An 18,213-nucleotide genomic window follows, 5' to 3' on the forward strand; every position below is an offset into this window, starting at 1 on the left:
CAATGACTTAAGCTACTACTTTCTAAAGCTAAAGTATGAGAAAACTAAACCCAAAGTAGGCAGCAAACAGGAAGGAATAAATAGCAAATATCAATGAATTAGTGAAGAGAAATAATAGAGAAAACCAAAAAAGCCAAAAATTGTTTCTTTTAAAAATTTAATAAAATTTATAAATTTTTGTTTTATAGATCAAGAAATAAAAGAGATATAAATTACCAGTATCAAAAATTCTACAGGGGCCAGGTGCAGTGGCTCATGCTTGTAATTCTAGCACTGTGGGAGGCCGATGTGGGAGGATCGCTTGAGGTCAGGAGTTCAAGACGAGCCTGAGCAAGAGCAAGAGTGAGACCCCATCTCTAAAAAAAATAGAAAAATTAGCTGGGTGTGGTGGTGCGTGCCCCTGTAGTCCCAGCTACTCAAGAGGCTGAGGCAGGAGGATCACTTGAGCCCAGGAGTTTGAGGTTGCAGTGAGCTATGATGTTGCCACTGCACTCTACCCCGGGCAACAGAGCAAGACCCTGTCTCAAAAAAAAAAAAAGAAAAGAAAAGAAAAAGAAAAAAAAAAGAAAATTCTACAGGCACATCACTAGAGATATTAAAATGATAGTGTGGAAATAATCAATTGACCACTTAGATCATATGGATAATTCCTTACAAGACAAAACATACCAAAACTGACCAAAGGAGAAATAGAACATCTGAATGATCTTGTATTTGTTAAAGAAAGTGAATTTGAAATTTAAATATATATATATAACCTTTTCAGAAAAACTGCAGGCCCAGATGACTTCACTGGAGAATTCTGCTAAACATTTAGGGGAGAAATGATGAAGAAGTAATATCAACCATACATCAGCTATTTCAGAAAATAGACAAGAACACTTACCAGCTCATTTCCTGAGGGTAGAATAACCCTGATATCAAAACTTGAGAAAGGCATTACAAGAAAAGGGAATTACAGACCAATAATCCCCATGATAATAGGAGCAGGTATCATTGACAAAATATTAACAAGTCAAAGACAGCAATATATGAAAAGAATAATATACCGTGACCAAATATGGGTCATCCTAGAAATGCAATGTTGGTGTAATAGTAAAAGAAATCATTCAACATAAATCATCAAATTAACAGATTAAAAGAAAAAATGATGTGGTAGTTTTGACAGATGGACGAAAAGTATTTGACATAATTCAATACCTATTCATGCTTTAAAATGTGAGCAAACTAGGGGCAGAAAGGAGCTTCCTTAATCTGATACATAGTCATTTTTTTCAAAATCTTTTACACATTTTTCCAATTTTTGCCTAACTTCTTCATCCCAGTAGTCAATACTTTTAGTAATGACAACCATAACCTTGGGACCATAGTCTGAAAAATACTCTTCCTCTATATTAAAATATGGTGTAATGTAGGAATCGTCACTTGCCAGATTTCAAAGGTCTAAACCTTCCTGCACTCAGAAACACCTGTATATACTACTGACAAGGTACAAAATGTATATCATCACTATAAAAAACTTGGACCGAGTATTTGTGAGAAAAGGACCAAAATAGTCTCTAAAGAATATATTCATTGGATGGACATCAATTCCCTGTTCATCTACAACAGAACCAAATGGGAAACAGAACTTTTTTAATAAGGAACCTTTTTGGTCAGGAGTCTCTGGCTTTTTCAACCGGCGTAGGCAGACTACTTCTCTTTTACCATCCAGGGCCATAAATGCTCCAAAACAAGTGATGTTATAAATATAACAAAAGGACAGGGTTGTTCCTGTATAGATGCAAAAGTATTGTATGGACCTGAAAGAGCTCATAACCCCTGTATAGAAGGCCAGGATGTTGGTGACGGAGGTGATTGTAATGGACACTGCCACCTTTGAATAGATGTTGGACATCCGCCGTCCTATGCTTTCCACGAGGCTGGTCTTCTGCCAGGCAGAAATCATGATAAACAAGTCATCGACTCCAACACCTGTGAAAAAGAAACAGAATATTCATACATATTAATATTCATTAACAATTAAACAGATTGATTCAAACCATTTTCTTTTTCTATCTCTTAAGGTCTTATTTATTTTGCCCAATCTCTGCTTAGATACTACCTTCTCTGTGATGCTTTCTCTGGTTGCCTCTGAATTCACAACAGAATTCATCACTCCGTCCTCTGTGATAAGTCCTTGCTTTGTACATACTCCTGTTAATTCTCACATAGCACAGTGTACTCCTAGTCTTCACTTAGGGTGCCTTTAATGATGAAATCAGGAAACCTGGCTGACTGGGTGTTAGCTGAAGCAGCATTAACAATGTATCATTTGTTCCACTAGATTGGTGAGAGATCATTTTCTCTCATAAGACATTTCATGCTAATGTACAGACACATCCAGCCAAAATTCTCTCACTTAAAATATAAGCTGGATTTCTGTGTTCCACAGTTAGCATCTGGCTATCTACGTGGTACACATAGTTTATGGACACACACGTAGGCACATGCACAAATGTAGTTTTTCTGCTAGTCTGTTTTTGATACCTAGGATGCTATTATTCAAACTTCACTTGCCCAGGTTAAGGCGCTATCTCAGTACAATTCAACCACTCCTAAGATCAGAAGTATGTACCAAAGTAAATCTTAAGAATTCTTTACATATCAATGCCTACTAGGTAATTAATTCCTTTGCTCAATGACATTTCAGATTGCTGTGGAATAGAGAGAACGAGAAAGCATTTGAGGACTTTCAAGTCATCACTGAAGACTGGGAAAGGAGTATTACAAAGAACAGGGACTAAAAAAAACAGTATGAGCATGTTGCAGATAAATTTCACCTCCCTCATACTTTCTACTAGAGTTGACACTATTTCCATTCATATATGCCTTTGTTTCCATGTGTACTGATATGAAATTGGTACTTGGAACTGAAATGTTGATCTTAATTTCAATTTTTTCCCCACAGATTACGCTTAAGTTAGGAGAATACTGGGAATTGCAACCTTGCCTCTAGTTCGGGTGTTCTATGGATATGATCAAGGGAGAAGGATCCAAATTGGTACAAGTCCACGTAGCCTGTCATAGACTACATAGACTGTGTATTGTGGCACCCGTCTGCTGCCAACTGTGAGGATTCCAGTTGTATTCAGCACGACAAAAGGGAAGAATCAGAAGTGCTAAGAGACCAAGAATAAACTCATTGATATTTTTTTGGTATTTAAAAACTAGTGTTAATATTTATAGAACTTTGTTCAGAAATTGTCCTTACATATTCTTTGCTTAAAGTTGCTGAAATCACATACACACATACATACACACATGTGTACATATGTGCATGTGCACATACTCCTGTGTATACATGAGCTATACAAAAATGACTTATATTAAATCAGTTATATATACCTTAACTCCATTTATGGCTGTGGGTCACTAATGATTAAGTGTGAATGTGTATGAGGAAAATGTGCCCTGAAAAGCTAGAATAAATAAGCTGATGTCCAGTACATAGCTCACCTACTGTTGCCTCCAGAAAACCAAATACTATTTCTTCCAAGGTGTTTACTTTCTAAAATAGAAACACCTTTATTTCCTGAGGCTTACTGTAAAATAAAAAGAAAAATTGAAAACAACTCTAATTCTACCCTTCAGGGATAATCCCTGCTAACATTTTAATACATATCCGTCCAGAATTTGTTCTGTGCAAATATACACATATAACTGTCTATTTCAAACATCTTATAACCAGAAATTTTCATTTAATATTAAATATCTCCCTCTTTTAAAAGATTGAATGTAATTCTCATGTTTTAATATGCTGTTTGATTTGACCAATCCCATATAGATATGGGATTAGGTTGTTTTTAATATTTTCCTATTCTAAATCACACCAAAATGAACATACTTATGCTACTTTTGAGCACTTGTCCAATTATTAGGACAAATTCCTGAAAATGGAATTGGTGGGTTAAAGGTATTCCCTTTTTAAGTCTTGATTTGTTCCAAACTTGGATGAAAAAAAGTGTGTACCAATTCACATGTTCCCCCAGCAGACCATGAGCGTTCACGTGCACACAACCTTCCCAAAATCTTCAATCTTGCTAGTATTGATTAATCAAAAAAGATATCTCACTTTTGATTTAATTTACATCCCTTGATTAATTGAAAGATCAATTTTTTTTCTTATACTGCCGTGTACCACATAACAATGTTTCGGTCAATAACAGACCACATATATGTTGGTAGTCCCATATAATGCAGCTGAAAAATTCCTATCACCTATTGATGTCATAGCCTTCATAACATCATAGCACAACTGATTACTCATGTGTTTGTGGTGATGCTGGCCTAAACATACATGTTTCTCTGCCAGTCATATAAAAGTATAGCACATACAATTATGTACAGTATACAATACTTGGTAATAAACAACTGTTACTGGTTTATGTATTTACTATACTATACTTTTGATCATTGAGAGTATATTCCTTCTACTTACGGAAAAAAAGGTTAGCCATAAAACAGCCTCAGGCGGTTCCTTCAGGAAGCATTCCAGAAGAGGCATGGTTATCACAGGAGATGACAGCTCCACGTGTCACTGCCCCTGAAGCCGTACCAGTTGGACAAGATATGGATGATACTGATGATTCTGACCCTGGGGAGGCCTAGGCTCATGTGTGTGTTTGGGTCTCAGTTTTTCGCAAAAAAGTTTCAAAAGTTTAAAAAAAACCATTAAAAATAGAGAAAAGCTTATAGATTAAAGATATAAAGAAAATATTTTTGTACAGCTATCCAGTGTGTGTTTTAAGCTAAGTGTTATTATAAAAGAGTCAAAAAGTTTTAAAAAATTTAAAAGTTTAAAAAGTTATAGTAAGCTAAGGTTAATTTATTGTTTAAGAAAGAAAAATATATTTTTTAAAAATAAATTTAATGTCATCTAAGTATAGAGAGTTTATAAAGTCTACAGTAGTGTACAGTATGGTCCTAGGCCTTCACATTCACTCACCACTCACTCACTGACTCATCCAGAGCAACTTCCAGTCCTGCACACTTCATTCATGTTGTACAGTATACAGGTGTGCTATGTTTTTTATTCTTTATACTGTTATTTTACTGTGCCTTTTCTGTGTTTAGATACAAAAATACTTACCATTGTGTTACGGTTGCCTACAGCATTCAGTATAGTAACATGCTGTACAGGTTTGTAGCCTGGGAGCAATAGGCTGTACCATATAGCCTAGGTGTGTAGTAGGTTATATTATACTGTCCAGGTTTGTGTAAGGACACTCTATGATGTTTGCACAAAGACGAAGTTGCCTAATTATGCGTTTCTCAGAACCCTTGACATTAAGTGATGCATGACTATATTTTCAGTGACTTGTATTTTGTTTTTTACATGAACTGCTATTTACATCCACTGTTTTTCCATTTGGGCTACTAGATCTTTCCACCTCTAAAGATACACAGTTAAATTTGATTTTCCAGTTTCCAGACAGCTCATTTTGGATCTGTAGAGCTACAATTCTTTCCCTCATCTTCCCCACACCCCCACATGCACAATGTTTTACTCAACTAGAATAAGAAATGGCAAATTTGCAACTGTGATCACAAATGGCACCCCGATGTGCAACAGCAGGCCAAAGCCACTCACCACTGCCAAGAAAGCAGAAATCACTCCAAAGACTGCAACCCATATTTTCTTTCATACACAGTCCAACCTGTAAATTTAGAGGGAAAAATCATGGAATTTTTGGTGGTAGCATCTCTACTGAAATTCCATCCATTGATAGCATTCTTGCCTTGGACACCTATTCAAAAACCTCTGGGGCAATAATTTCCACACTTGTCTGCTGGGGACCTTTAATTCCCAGGTACTATCCCAGACCAACTGGAAAAAAAAAAAAAGGAACAGAAAAGTTGAGAATCTACCAAACTCTCCTAGGTAATTCTTACGCAACTAGCCAAGCACTAATTCGCGGACTACCATTTCAGAAACACAAAGAATTACTAAAACACTGCAGATGGTTAGTCGCACTCTGATCTTCAGAAGGGTGTGAATGGAATATAACAGGTAATGGAGGGCAGACTGTACCAGAGAAAGAGAACAGATCCAGTTATCTTTTTACTCCCCCTGAACTGCAACTAGCCATAAACATAATACTAAACAGTTCCCGTATCTCAAAACTAGTTCAATGCATGTTGTGATTAACAAAGAGTGTGAAAGTCTTCTTTTAAATAATTTTCAGGATTCTTTTTTACTGGTGAAGTGGGCTCTGTGGAAAAATTGCTACTCATTTGGAAAAGGAAAAAAGGAAATGTGCTACAGTTTGAATGACCCAATGACCTATGACTGTTTCCTTGTCAGACCAACAGAAATGGGAATATCTACAAAACATTTTAAAGTACAATTCAGTGTTTTGCCTCTCCAACAACTGTGACATTACATTTTAAAATATTGGCAACAACCTCTAGTTTTAGATTTTACTTATCAGAAATTGCTTCGAACAAATGACTGGACACCTTAGTAGAGAAGAGAAACCAACTTTGGAATTGGAGTCTAGGAAAGACAACTGAAGAACTGGAGCCACTGATTTCAAAACAGCAGAAACACGACTGAAGACCTGCAGGCAACATATTTGAATAGATAAAATTTCTTATTATTAATAAAATTGTGACTGAATTTCATTTTTTTTGAACCCACTAGTCCTATTTATTAAATTCAGGGCCCCAAATCAACACACAAACACATATTAATTCCAGGGAAAAAGTAAATTGCTTTGTTATAATATAATTTTATCGTAACACTTTCTTAAAACAACAGTACTGGTTCATAGGAGTTCAACATAACAAAGTAACAAAGATGAAATTTGAAGCCAGAATGATTAGTGAAGATAAAACTATGACATGTTCCATCCAATTCTTTCTTTGCAGTTTTTGGATTTTTTAGGTGTGAATTTTTCAGGGGATGGGGGAGTGAGGTATAGTATCGATTGTAGTAACTTTACTTTGACTAGCTGCTGTGTTGACATTCTTTAAATGACCTTTCTTTTAATGCTCAATGGACAATGGAAGGAAAGACTTGAAAGTAGAGCACTGTAGGAATTTGATGAACACGCTTGCAGATACCCAGTCCTCAGAAAGGACCTTGGTTTAAACAGTTCAGCAGAACAACTAAGGGGAGTCTTAGAACTTTAGCTTTCCTGGGACATTTTAATCCTGACTGGAGGACTTGGTCTTACCTAAGAATAAGCACAAAAGTCACAGGGCCTGTCTGAGTTTTCATGGAGCAGAGGAAGAATTTGCTTTGCCTACAAAACTTAAAGGGAACAAAGGGAGACAAAAATAAAGTTGCTTTATGTTTAAACCTTATGTGTCCTGGTGTTCAATATGTTGGTTACATAAGCATAAAACAGTCTTCAAAGACAAATATAAATAATTTTCTAGTTGCCTTTAATGTAAGATTTTTCTGCATTATTGTCTGCAATCATTTGTAAAGATAAGCAAGAACTGACTATAAATTTTTATCTTCAAAATCAACTAGTAGAAAAGTTTTGTCAAACCAATTGTTGGTACCTTGTAGATTCCATACTAATTTTAAAAATGCTTTATCCTATTAACTTTAATAAGACTGCATTTTGTTTTATTTTTTCTGCTTCTTTTTTGTTGTTGTTGTTTCTTTATTTTCTAAGGGATGTGGTCTTCCTATCCAGACTAACAAAAGTATGAGGTAGTTTATTGACTCTAAAGAGATTCCCATTTTGCTCAAGTCCCTTTACCTCTTCTTTTTCTTCCTTAAATCTAGATAGGTTAAATTATATGATTTGTTACTAAATCTACCTACACATGAGAATTAGCTAGAGAAATTTTTCAAATATAGATTCCTAGATTTAACCCCAAGGTATTCTGATTCAGTAGGGCAGGGCCTGAGAATATAAGGTTTAGGGCTCTCTGGGTGACTCTAATGTAGAATAATAATCTGTGGGATTCCTTCTACATCCAAGTTCTATTGTTTGTTGATATCTTTCGTATTTCAGTTTTCTGATCTCAAGAACTCAAACTATCCCTAATACCTAGATAACAACTGTTAAATGCTTAGCAAAGTAAACCTCACATCAGAATAATGGAGACATCCAATTAAATTAGAGCTTAATTTTTTATATATTAAAAGTACTATTTCAAATTCATAGTAGAAATAGGACTGCTTCTTAGTTCTAACAACTTATATGCCTTCAAAATAGAACAGTTAATCATAATTGATGCAATACGTAAGGTTAAAAAAGATATGCCAAATCAAACAAAACTGGCCACAGTTTATTTTTACTATTCCATTTGATTATACACTATTACTGGTGGGTAAAATTTTTTCAGTCACCAGGTTTATAAAATAACGGTTTAGCACTGGATGTCAGCAAAATGGCAGAGTTTTGCAAGCTCTTGTCCTCTTACAGAAACATCAAAAAACAAGTAGAAAACATCAGAACCAATTTTATGAACTCTGGAAAACAATGAAAAGTTGCAGCAACCAACTGAGTAATGAATCCAAAAAAAGGCACTCCAAGACAGTTTTTGTAGTAATTTTACGTGCCCTTCCTCCCTCCCTCCCTGGTGCGGTGGCAGTCTTGTTATAGATCTGTTGAGATTTTCTGTCTCATCTTAAGCCAGTTTAGGTCATTGGTATGTTTGTAGGAATTTGTGCATTTCATCTAGGTTATGCAATTTGTTGGCATATAGTAATTCACAGTGTTTTCTTATAATCTTTTCTATTTCTAGTAGTAGAATAGTCAGTAGTAATATCTCCACTTTCATATCTGATTAGTCATTTGTGTCTTCTATCTATTTTTCCTTTGTCATCATAGATAAAATTTTGTCAATTTTGTTGATTGTTTTAAAGAACCAACTTTTGGTATTATTGTCTATGTTATTTTTATATTTTATATTTTGTCTATCTCTGTTCTAATCTTTAATGTTTCCTTCCTTCTTGCAATGGTCTGAACGTTGGTGTCCTCCCAAGATTCCTGTGTTGAAACGTAACCCCCAGTGTGACAGTATTAAGAGCTGGCAAACATCATAACCAACCAGAATTAACCACCTTCAGATGCCTGGGGCAAAAGATTACAACCCAAATGTACAAAAGACTATCTAAGGCAAAAGATGGGGAGCGCTTCTCTGGCAATTTAAGACATTGAAAAGCAACCATGTATGCTGGGGAATTTGGAAAGTCACAGGAAACAGTAAGTAACTAACACTAATCCTTCTCAAACTCTTCCAAAAAACTGAAGAGGAGGGAACACTTCCTAACTAATTTTATGAGACCATCGTTACACCAATACCAATATCAAAGACATCACAAGAAAACTATAAACTAATATCTCTTATGAAGTCCTCAACAAATACCAGCAAACCCAATCCAATAGCATATTAAAAGGATTGTATACCATAGCCAAGTGGCATTTATCCCCGAAACACAACAGGGAAAATCCTGTGTTTCAACAGGGGAAAATCAATCAATACCACACTAACAGAACAAAGGACAACAAATAACCACATGATCATTTCAATAGATGCTGGAAAGACACTTGACAAAATCCAATGCTCTTTCATGATAAAAAACACTCAAAAACTAGAGATACAAGGGAAATTCCTCAAAATGATAAGGGCATTTGTGAAAGTCATGAAACCATCATCATACTCGAGTGAAAGACAGAAAGCTTTTCCCTTAAATCAGAAACAAGACAAAGATGCCTACTTTAACCAGTGATATTCAACATTATACTGAAAGTTCCAGCCAGAGCAATTAGATAAGAAATAGAAACAAAAGGCATTTAAAGTTGAAAGGAAGAAATATATCACTATCCCTTTTCACAGATTACATGATCCTATATATGAAAATTCCAAAAAATCCACAAGAAAACTACCAGATTTAATAAACAAATTCAGCAAAGCTACAGGATACAAGACCAACACACAAAAATCAGTTGTGTTTCTATAGGTGTGCAATGAACAACCCAAAAAGGAAATTAAGAAAGCAATTCCATTTAAATAGCTCTAAAAGAATAAAATATCTAGTAATAAATTTAACCAACCTGGTGAAAGACTTGCACACTGAAAACTACCAAACATTGGTAAAAGAAACTAAAGAAGACCTAAATAAATGGAAAGATGCTTAGTTCATGGGTAGAAAGACTCAATATTGCTAAAATGCCCAGTCCTACTCCAAACACTCCACAGATTTGACACAATCCCTGTCAAAATTCCAACAACCATTTCTTCCCCCCAGAAATAGAGAAGCCAACCCTTAAATTCACATGGAATTGCAAGGAGTCCTGGATGACCAAAACAACTTTGAGAAAGAAAAACAAAGTTGGAAGACTCAGTACTATGCAGCCATAAAAAGGAATGAAGTTCTGATACATGCTACAAGGCCTTGAAAACATTACGCTAAGTGAAATAAGCCAGTCACAAAAAGACAAATGTATTACTCTACTTACATGAAATCTTTAGACTAGGTGGATTCATAGAGAAGTAGATTAAAGGTTAACTGGGACTGGAGGGGAGAGGGCCTTGGGGAGTTATTGTGACATGGTTACAGAGTTTCTGTTTGGGGTGATGGAAAATATTTAGAAACTCTTGTGATGGCTGTACAGCAGTGTGGATGTAATTAATGCCACCGAACTGTATACTTCAGAATGGCTATAATGGCATATTTTATGTTATATATTATACATATTTTGCCACAATATTTCTTACAAAGTATGAGATTAAAAAAACCAATCAAATCATTTTACCTGTAGCATGATGTGATTGAAAACAGTATGATTAGAATGTATGCCGAGTGAAACAAAGGGATCACTGTCTTCGCAGTTGCCGTAAGTTCCAGTTGTCTAGAAAGTGATGTAAAGTGGACCACCTGCCACAAAAATATACTCAGGTAAATAACTTATAATTCCAGTATTCATGTGTGAATTACAAAACACATTGAAACACTTTATCTCATTGAAACATGTTAAAATTCAGTTAGAGATCAAAATACATGGATTATGATTTTAGAATAGAGAAGATAATGTAAGTATGCTTCTTCCCACAAAGGTATGGTGTACTTTCCAAAGTTTTTTTCAAAATCCAAAGTTTAAAACTCTTGAATATATAGAATCTGAATTTTATACAAAACTATGAAATCTTGTCCTCATTAATAACTGTAGAAAGTGTAGCTTTCTCTAAATTTTTATTACGTTGGTATCTTTTACTGTTTTAATTGCATAAATATCATTTCAAGACGGCCTGGTCTTCAAAGGCTCTTAACAGAAGCCATCTCACCTCTGCCAGGCATGTTTATAAGTATTAGTTGAGTCGTAGACCCAACAATTACTCAACATCTCTAGTATGTTCCTCACACTAAGCTAGGTGCGCTCTCTACAGCTCACTGGAAAAATGTTGAGCTAGTTACCTTCCTAACCATGGCACTTAAAAGTTGTTTTTCATCCCAATGAACTCCAAACAAGTTTGAGGGGACTCTCCCAAACCAGTGAAGCCTAACTAAAAGTAAGAATTTCAAAGTACTGGAATTTGATTAGAAAACCAAGCCCCCAAATTAAATGTGAAGCTCAATGTCCGTACTGCACAGATCTACCTGGTGGACATAGGATGTGCGTTATGGACTTGAATGTTACCAGGGATTTATGATTTGTGGCATCCTTCGGCGCTAATTTAAGAAAGTTGGATTAAGTACCAAATACAGTAGAGAACACCCAGCTTTGAGGCAAGGACCCTATCACATAGTCAGGGAGTGCCATTGTTAGTGTTCTTGGAGCAAGTCTTCCTCATCCCTCCCATCTCCGGGCCTCCCTGTAAACTCTAACCGCCAGGTACCTTGATTTTCTTTAAGTTCAGACGGTTCTTAGTGTTGTTGAATTGGTTCAGGAAATGAGTCAGCCATTGCCTGCTCTGCAGCTTGTCCTGCAGTCGCTCGGTCTTCAGGTAGTACAGCAGCCGCAGGGCTTTGGTCCCCAGGAGCAACCGGTTCCTTCCCATCCTCTTCCCCAGGGTGTTTCCTCCGAAGAAGCCGGTCAGGTAGATGGGGTGGCCTTCGTGGTGGAAGATGGGGAAGGTGACGTTTCTCAGGTCGAGCCTCCTGTTCTTCTGCCAGGTGTACAGGAGCAGGTTGGGGGGCACGCAGAGGTCCTGGTACTTGGCGCACACCTGCGTGTACGGGATCTGGGTGCCGTTAACCTGTCCCACAGACAGAGACTGCACTGCGTCGTCCAGTCTACCCACTTCCGTAAAGGTGTCTTCCTCCAGCAGCGAGTCGGCCATGCCGACCACCAGGATGGAGGCGAAACTGGCCTCGGCGCTCCTCCTGGCGGCGGAGAAGTGGTAGGAGTCGTTGGTGGTGAAGTGAGCCTGCACGGAGCACCGCTCGGCCTTGGCGGGGCCCCTGATCGGGGTGTACAGCTCCTCGAGGTCTTCCTTTTCGTCCCTGGGCAGGTAGAGCAGGCCGCTGCCGAGCGCCACCGTCAGCAGCACGGGCACCAGCAGGAAGAGCCAGGGGTGCTCGGCCACCGCCCAGCCCAGCCGCCAGAAGGCGCGGGACAGTGGCGCCTCCAGGCAGGCGGTGCAGTAGCACCGGCCCGCGGCCCGGGGCGTCTGGATTTCCGGCTCCCTCAGGGACAGGTCTCTCGTCCCCGACTCCCGCGACGGCTCATCCTGCAGCGTCGGCTGGTTCTCCAGCTCGATCGACGGTCGTTGCTCCAAGGCCTGCTCCGAGGCCTGCCCCGAAGGAGAGCTCTCTGGCCATTCCTGTCCCTGAGCCGACGCCGCAGGCTCCTGGGACGCGGGGCTTGCCGCGTCCAGCGCCTCCAACTCGGGCTAGGGGTCCGGCCCCACCGCCACCTCCCGCCTGCTCTTCGGAGACCGCTGGGCCTCTGGCGCCACCTGGGAGCGACTGAGCCTCATTTCCGGGAAGCACAGGCGACCTTCTCACTGGGGCCAGTGGGAGGAAAAGTAACTGCTGGCCGGAGCTGCCAATCGCCACGCACCCCACGGTTTCCTGGAGATTCCAAGGAAGTCTGTTTTAGCCGGGGCTGCTCGGGCCGAGGCCCGAGGCATCATTGGGGAGCACGTGGTTTGACCTGTCGTGGTTTGACCTGTCGCCTGACACCATCCCTGGGGCCGCAGTGGAAGACGTAACTGCTGGACCAAAAACCTCAGGGAGTCCCACCCGCATGCCAGCAGCAGTTTAGTCCCTGCCACTAGGAGATGAAAGCTGTTGGAGTGTGCCCAGACCCAGAGTGACCTTAAGCTTTGGGATGGGGGCGGTCAGTGAGGTGCTGACGGAGGGCAGGTTTGCAAGTGAGCAGCCCAAATCAAAAAATTTAAACCAAAGAAATGGAAAGTCTGTGGCTCTCATGACCCAGTTAATTTAGCACACAACTAAAATGAACAGAGAAACGATGAAGTGCAAAACCACCAGATAAACCTCTCTTTGCTTCGGAATCACAATGGTAAAAGGATGTTCTTCCTGGGGAGGAATCAATCGAGATGGTGTGGATTTGGGTCTGGGCAAAGATTGTGTGGCTTCCTTAGAGGAGCTGTTATGCTGTTAATTGTTTGTGAATTAATGAGAATAAAGTGATTTTCTTCCAGAAAAATTAAACAAAAGGATACATACTCTACCAAATATAGATTATTTTTTAAAAATAAGTTGTATGTAGTTGACTATAATAGAACCTCCTCTCCCAGGTGAGTGAGCAGATATTTCATTGTTTGAACTAAAAAGCAGTAGAAACTCCTGCAGAAATAACTAGACCGCATAGACAACTATATTTTATTGGATGTTATTTGTTCTTACAATCTCTGGCTTCTCTTCTAGAGCCTTCTTAATATCGTTCTTGGTTTGTGGTGTGTTGACATCAACTGTCATGGTTTAATGTGTACTTGTAAGAAAGCAATTTGAAAGTCAGTGAATTTAGATATTTAAGATCATACCAGAAATGTCAATCAAAGAATTGTGATTATTTCATTGAGCATGATGTACTGAACTCTACACTAGATGCCATGAGGGTCCCCACTCTTCAGGATTGTGCTCCAGCAAGGGGACAAGACACATACTCGCACGTTTGTTCATTCATTCGTCTGCTTAGTCACACATATGTCCAGTCATTCAGCAAATGTTTAATTGAAAAAACTCTCCTTGGTTGGACATCCAATGATGACTATGACACAGCTCCTGTCCTTGAGGAGTTTACAGCTTAGGACAGGAAGCAGATGGAAATAACTATACTCTAAGTTGTGCCCCAAGTGTTGAGAACAAGCCCAAGTGTTAGCATGTGTGAAATTTCTATTTTGACAATATGCTACCTTAATATTCCTGGGCAGAAAGGGCCCTTTATAAAGCACGGCAGTCCTGTAAACAAAGGCTTGTCTCAGAAATTTCCGATTAGAATTTCAGCTCTGTGCTTCCCACTCGATGATCTTGAATAAGACACTTAACTGGCCACATCCTAGTTTTCTCATCTACACTTTGAGAACGATAATTCTTCTCCCCCCAGTCTGTCATGAAGACTAAATGAGATATTGCAGATGTGGTTCAGATGTTCCAGGCCTGTGACTACAGAATAAAGTCACATTTACTCATATTCCCGTTACATGACTCTGAATCTCCAAAAGTCCCCCCCAAACAGGAAGCCCATCTCTCAGTAACTAAGCCCCGGAGGCTTTGCTCTGGAATGTTCAGGAATTGTAGGGTGCTTTCTTAACCATAAAGTTCGGCTTTGGGTTTTCTGTTCTGTTCCATTGGTCTATGTCTCTATTTTTGTGCCAAGACCATGCCGTTTTGGTTCCTACAGCCTTGTCGTATAGATCGAAGTCTGCTAATGTGATGCCTCCAGTTTTGTTCTTTTTGCTTAAGATGCTCTGGCTATTTGGGCTCTTTTCTGATTCCAGACAAAGCGTAGACTTATTTTTTCTAGATCTTTGAAATATGACAATATGGAAGGAACTGGAGACCATTATCCTAAGTGAAGTATCTAAAGCAGCGGTTCCCAATGTATGTTGAGTTGTATAATTATTTCACTATATATTGCAATGTAATAATAATAGAAATAAAGTACACAATAAATGTAATGTGCTTGAACCATCCCGAAACTACCCCATCCCCCCCAACCTCTGGTCTTCCATGGAAACAGTCACTGGTACCAAAAAGTTTGGGGACCACTGATCTAAAGAATGGAAAAACAAACACCACATGTACTCACTTTTAAATTGGAACTAACCGATGAGCACACATGTGCATAGAGAGAAGTATAACTCAATGGAAATCAATCGGGGGGAGGGATGGGAGAAAATCTGCCTAATGGGTACAATGAACACTATCTGGGTGATGGACACACTTATAACTCTGACTCAAGCCTTACAAGAGCAATCCTTGAAACCAAAAACATTGGTATCCCCATAATACTCTGAAATTAAAAAAAAAAAACGTTGGCTTTGTAACTCTCACCTCTCCAGTGAGTTAGAAGAAAGTCTCTGGGCAAGACAGAAGCTTGGGGACATCTTTCCAATATCCCAGAAAGAGGCAGAGCTGGTGCCTTTCCCCCCCTTCCTGTTAATGTGAAGACTGAGGTTCCGGCAGGTTTGGCCGCTTGCTCAAGATCACATGCCTAGATTTTGGTGTATTAGGACCTAAAATCCCCAGCCTGGGGTCTTTCTATCATAATGAAATAAGGCAAATGAGTAAAAGAAAAGGAAGAAGAGATTGTGAGGGTCTGGGGTAGGGTAATGGTGATGAGTATTTTTGTTTTGTTTTGCTAAATCAATATGTACCAAATACATTTAATAATCTTTCTTTAATCCATGAATGCAAAATAAGACTAGAATATGAATTGGTTGAATCTACATATTCAAATTGCCTCATTCAGTACCGTCACTGCTGGTGGAAAATGAAAATGAAAAGTAGTCAATACATATTTTTTAGAAGTATACATTATTATTTCAATATCACGTCCCATTTCTTTTCTGTGTGATTTTGGTAAACAGAGTTTTGCTTGTTTCTCTGCCAACTAGATTATGTGATCACGGTTTGTGTTACGCAGGAGTGAAACAAGCAAAAAAATCCAAAGAACAAAGAACCCAGGTATTTCATCCAGTCCTAATTTTAAAGCCATTTGTCTTTCCTGATAATGTGTCAGTGTTTTTTCCCCTTTCTCATCTCTCCTAAACCTACACTGTCAGGATAGTCTCCAGAGTCCCTCAGCCCTGTTAAATTGCTGGAGAGAGAGAGAATTGTTTCTTCTGTCTCTGCGCACTCCATAAGGCCACTATAAATTAAAGGGTTGATAGTTTTTAGTTAAAATACATTCAGGTTTCAATTGGCATGTGAGATTAATAATTATGAACTCTCATTAGTCCTCCCAAACCCCTGTGCCCTTTCCCTCTTATTCTCAGCAGATGACCTTGCTTTTCTCTTTCCTGAAAAAAAAAACACAGATGTCATGTGTGGGGATTTTCTCCCTCCGCTGCCCTGTCTGCAAACGTCTCTTCCCTGTCACCTTGGCACTTTCGCTTTTGTCTCTACTGACCGGATGCCCGTCTTGCACCCAGCCAGTCCTTGGCCCATATCAATTCACATGTCCCACTCTCCCTCCTCTGACCTCTCCCCTTTTGCAGAGAAGCTTCAAAGACAGAATAATAGATTCATCATGCAGAGGGCCCTGACCCCATCTGCTCAGATATACCCAAAGAGGTCTCTGGATAAGACCACAGTGGGGTGCGATACCTCCCTGTACATCCTGTAGGATTCCAGGTATTTCAGAATCCATCTCCTCAGCATTCCTGGTTTTATTCTTGCTTTTCACAACCAAGAAAACCAACTGGCATTTTGAGAATACTGACATGGGCAGCAGCTCCTTCCTCTGGTTCACCCCAAATCCTAAACTCTGCACTGAGTTCCTTCTTCAGCTCCGTGTCCTGAGATGGGAGCAGCCTGCCGGGCTCTCCTCACCCCCAGTCCCACTGAAGTTCGCTCTTCCTCTTCCATTTCCTCAGGGCACTCATTTCCCCCTGCCTGCGGAATGGGGGCATCTTCCCTCGTCAAGATTTATGCTGGCCAGGCGCAGTGGCCAGCATTTTGGGAAGCAGAGGTGGAAGGATCACTGGAGGCCAGGAGTTTGAGACCAGCCTGGGCAACATAGCAAAGACCTCATCTCTAAAAAAAAAAAGACTTAACTGCCAGCACTTCCTCCCCTCCCCCAGAACTGTATCCCCCTGCCTCCAGGACTGTCCCTCTCACTGCTAGTATTGTACTGCTTATCTATTTCCTTTGTTAAAAATAACTAAGTTTTACATGCAATTTCTGCCAATTTTCCAGGATTAAAATGACAAAGGAACCAGATAGCCAGAAGAGGTACGGAGGAGAGGAAAAGAAGAGGGAGAAAGATTACAAAGAGGGCAGAGAGCCGGCCAGAGAAGTTTGTCACTAGAGTGGGGGCGATTCAGTTTTTTAGTTCCCCAGTGAGAGTAAAACAAATAGTAAACAAGAAACACAGAATAGATTCCTCTCTGAAGTAGCTTTGTTGAATCTTATTTAATAATATATATGATTCAAAATGATACAAGTGAGGACTGAACTCTGACCTTTTTTTTCTCTCTTGCCCAAATTCCTTTCTAAGAGGCCTGGTGAGTCATGCCTACAAATGATAAAATCTCAATTGAACAGGTTTTTGTTAATCCTATATAATGTGGCTTACTTTCAACCTAATTCTGGTATAAGCATCACATGACAGATAGAAGACCCCCTTATCTTAACTTGGGCATCCTAGCAGACCCCCTATCTTAACTCTAGTGTTCCCTTCTACTGACTCCAGGTCTTTAGACAAAGATTAACTTGTCAATCAATTGCCAAAGAAGAACCCCTATAATCTGCCTATAACTCATAAGCCCCCCCCTTTGAGATGTCCCATCTTTTGGGGCAGAACCAATGCACACCTTCCACGTATTGACTTAGGGTTTTGCCTGTGATTCCTGTCTCCATGAATGTGTAAAACCAAACTGTAACCCAGCCACCTTGGACACATTTTCTTTCTCAAGACCTCTTGAGACCACGTTTCCCCCGGAACGTAATTGTACGTATTCAACTCCGAATAAACCTCTTTAAATTATTTTACAGAGTTTGGTATTTTTCTGTAGACACAAGTTAACATAGAAAGGCTCAAAATTTAGCTATAAACACTTAACTAACTA

General features: G+C 39.3%; 1 protein-coding gene across 1 annotated transcript; it reads right to left on the reverse strand.

Annotated features, from left to right (window-relative positions):
- Positions 1-8,237: 8,237 nt before the first annotated feature.
- On the reverse strand, positions 8,238-13,897 carry LOC123641414 (patched domain-containing protein 3-like). The gene is made up of 4 exons (XM_045556197.1): positions 13,826-13,897; positions 11,848-12,843; positions 10,767-10,888; positions 8,238-8,476 (listed from the first exon to the last, which is right to left on the reverse strand). Exons 1-4 carry the CDS (start codon positions 13,895-13,897, stop codon positions 8,374-8,376), a joined length of 1,293 nt encoding a protein of 430 aa, XP_045412153.1. The 3' UTR covers positions 8,238-8,373.
- Positions 13,898-18,213: the final 4,316 nt, after the last annotated feature.

The sequence above is a fragment of the Lemur catta genome, chromosome 1 (assembly GCF_020740605.2).
Source record: "Lemur catta isolate mLemCat1 chromosome 1, mLemCat1.pri, whole genome shotgun sequence".
Lineage (NCBI taxonomy): Eukaryota > Metazoa > Chordata > Mammalia > Primates > Lemuridae > Lemur > Lemur catta.

Excerpts from the sequence above, each read along its gene's own strand:
- LOC123641414 (XM_045556197.1), bottom strand. The coding sequence starts at position 13,897 with ATGACAGTTGATGTCAACACACCACAAACCAAGAACGATATTAAGAAG. Across the intron at positions 12,844-13,825 it reads TAGAAGAGAAGCCAGAGATT|CCCGAGTTGGAGGCGCTGGA; the intron begins GTAAGAACAAAT and ends CCGGACCCCTAG. Across the intron at positions 8,477-10,766 it reads TCAATCACATCATGCTACAG|AGTTCATAAAATTGGTTCTG; the intron begins GTAAAATGATTT and ends ATTGTTTTCCAG.